General features: G+C 67.3%; 1 protein-coding gene across 1 annotated transcript in view; it reads right to left on the bottom strand.

The window, feature by feature from the left end:
* The window catches only part of OBSL1 (obscurin-like 1), a 15376-nt gene that overhangs the window by 14290 nt on the left and 490 nt on the right, over positions 1-596 (bottom strand). The window contains 2 exon segments of the mRNA XM_010192549.1: positions 17-394; positions 396-596. The exon segment at positions 396-596 is cut by the window's right edge and continues 237 nt beyond it. Coding sequence (XP_010190851.1) covers positions 17-394; positions 396-596 — 579 coding nt within the window.

The following is a 596-nucleotide window of genomic DNA, read 5'->3' as shown; positions in this document are numbered from 1 at the left end:
CCGGTACCGGCCCCGCGCTGGGGGTCTGGCCAGCCGTGTTGGATGCCGTGCAGATGTACAGCCCTCGGTCCTGGGGTTTGCAGTACAGCACCTTGAGGACGAAGTAGCCCTCCCGGTCCTCGTAGACGAGGTGCCTGCGGCCGGGGGTGAGGGGCTCCCCATCCTTCTGCCAGACAATCTCCGGCTTGGGCTTGCCGGTGACGTAGCAGCGAAACTTGGCGTGCTTCCCCGCGCTCACAGTGAACGCCTTGGCCCCTGGCACCCTGGCCGGCACCATGCCGTTGGGCACCCAGGTCTCTGGTCCCATGAGCCGTCCCGCTGCGTGCCGCCGCCGCTGCTGCTGCCGCTTCACCAGCAGCTCTGGGCCATCGGCAGGGGGGCCATTTGGGAGGGCGGGAGCCATTGGGGAGTCCATCTGATGGTGCCAAGGGTTCAACCAGGAGCACGGCAGCAGCCAGGGCCTCCTGGGAGCTGCTGCGTGCCCGGCACACATACACCCCTCCGTCCGGGGGCCGGGCACCAAACAGCTTCAGGAAGTGCCAGTCCTCTGGCTCCTGCCCCACCGCGAAGTGGCTGGGTTCAAAAAAGTTCGAGAG

Source organism: Mesitornis unicolor, unplaced genomic scaffold (assembly GCF_000695765.1).
Source record: "Mesitornis unicolor isolate BGI_N332 unplaced genomic scaffold, ASM69576v1 scaffold35149, whole genome shotgun sequence".
Classification (NCBI taxonomy): domain Eukaryota; kingdom Metazoa; phylum Chordata; class Aves; order Mesitornithiformes; family Mesitornithidae; genus Mesitornis; species Mesitornis unicolor.
This window is presented reverse-complemented; position numbering and strand designations above follow the sequence as displayed.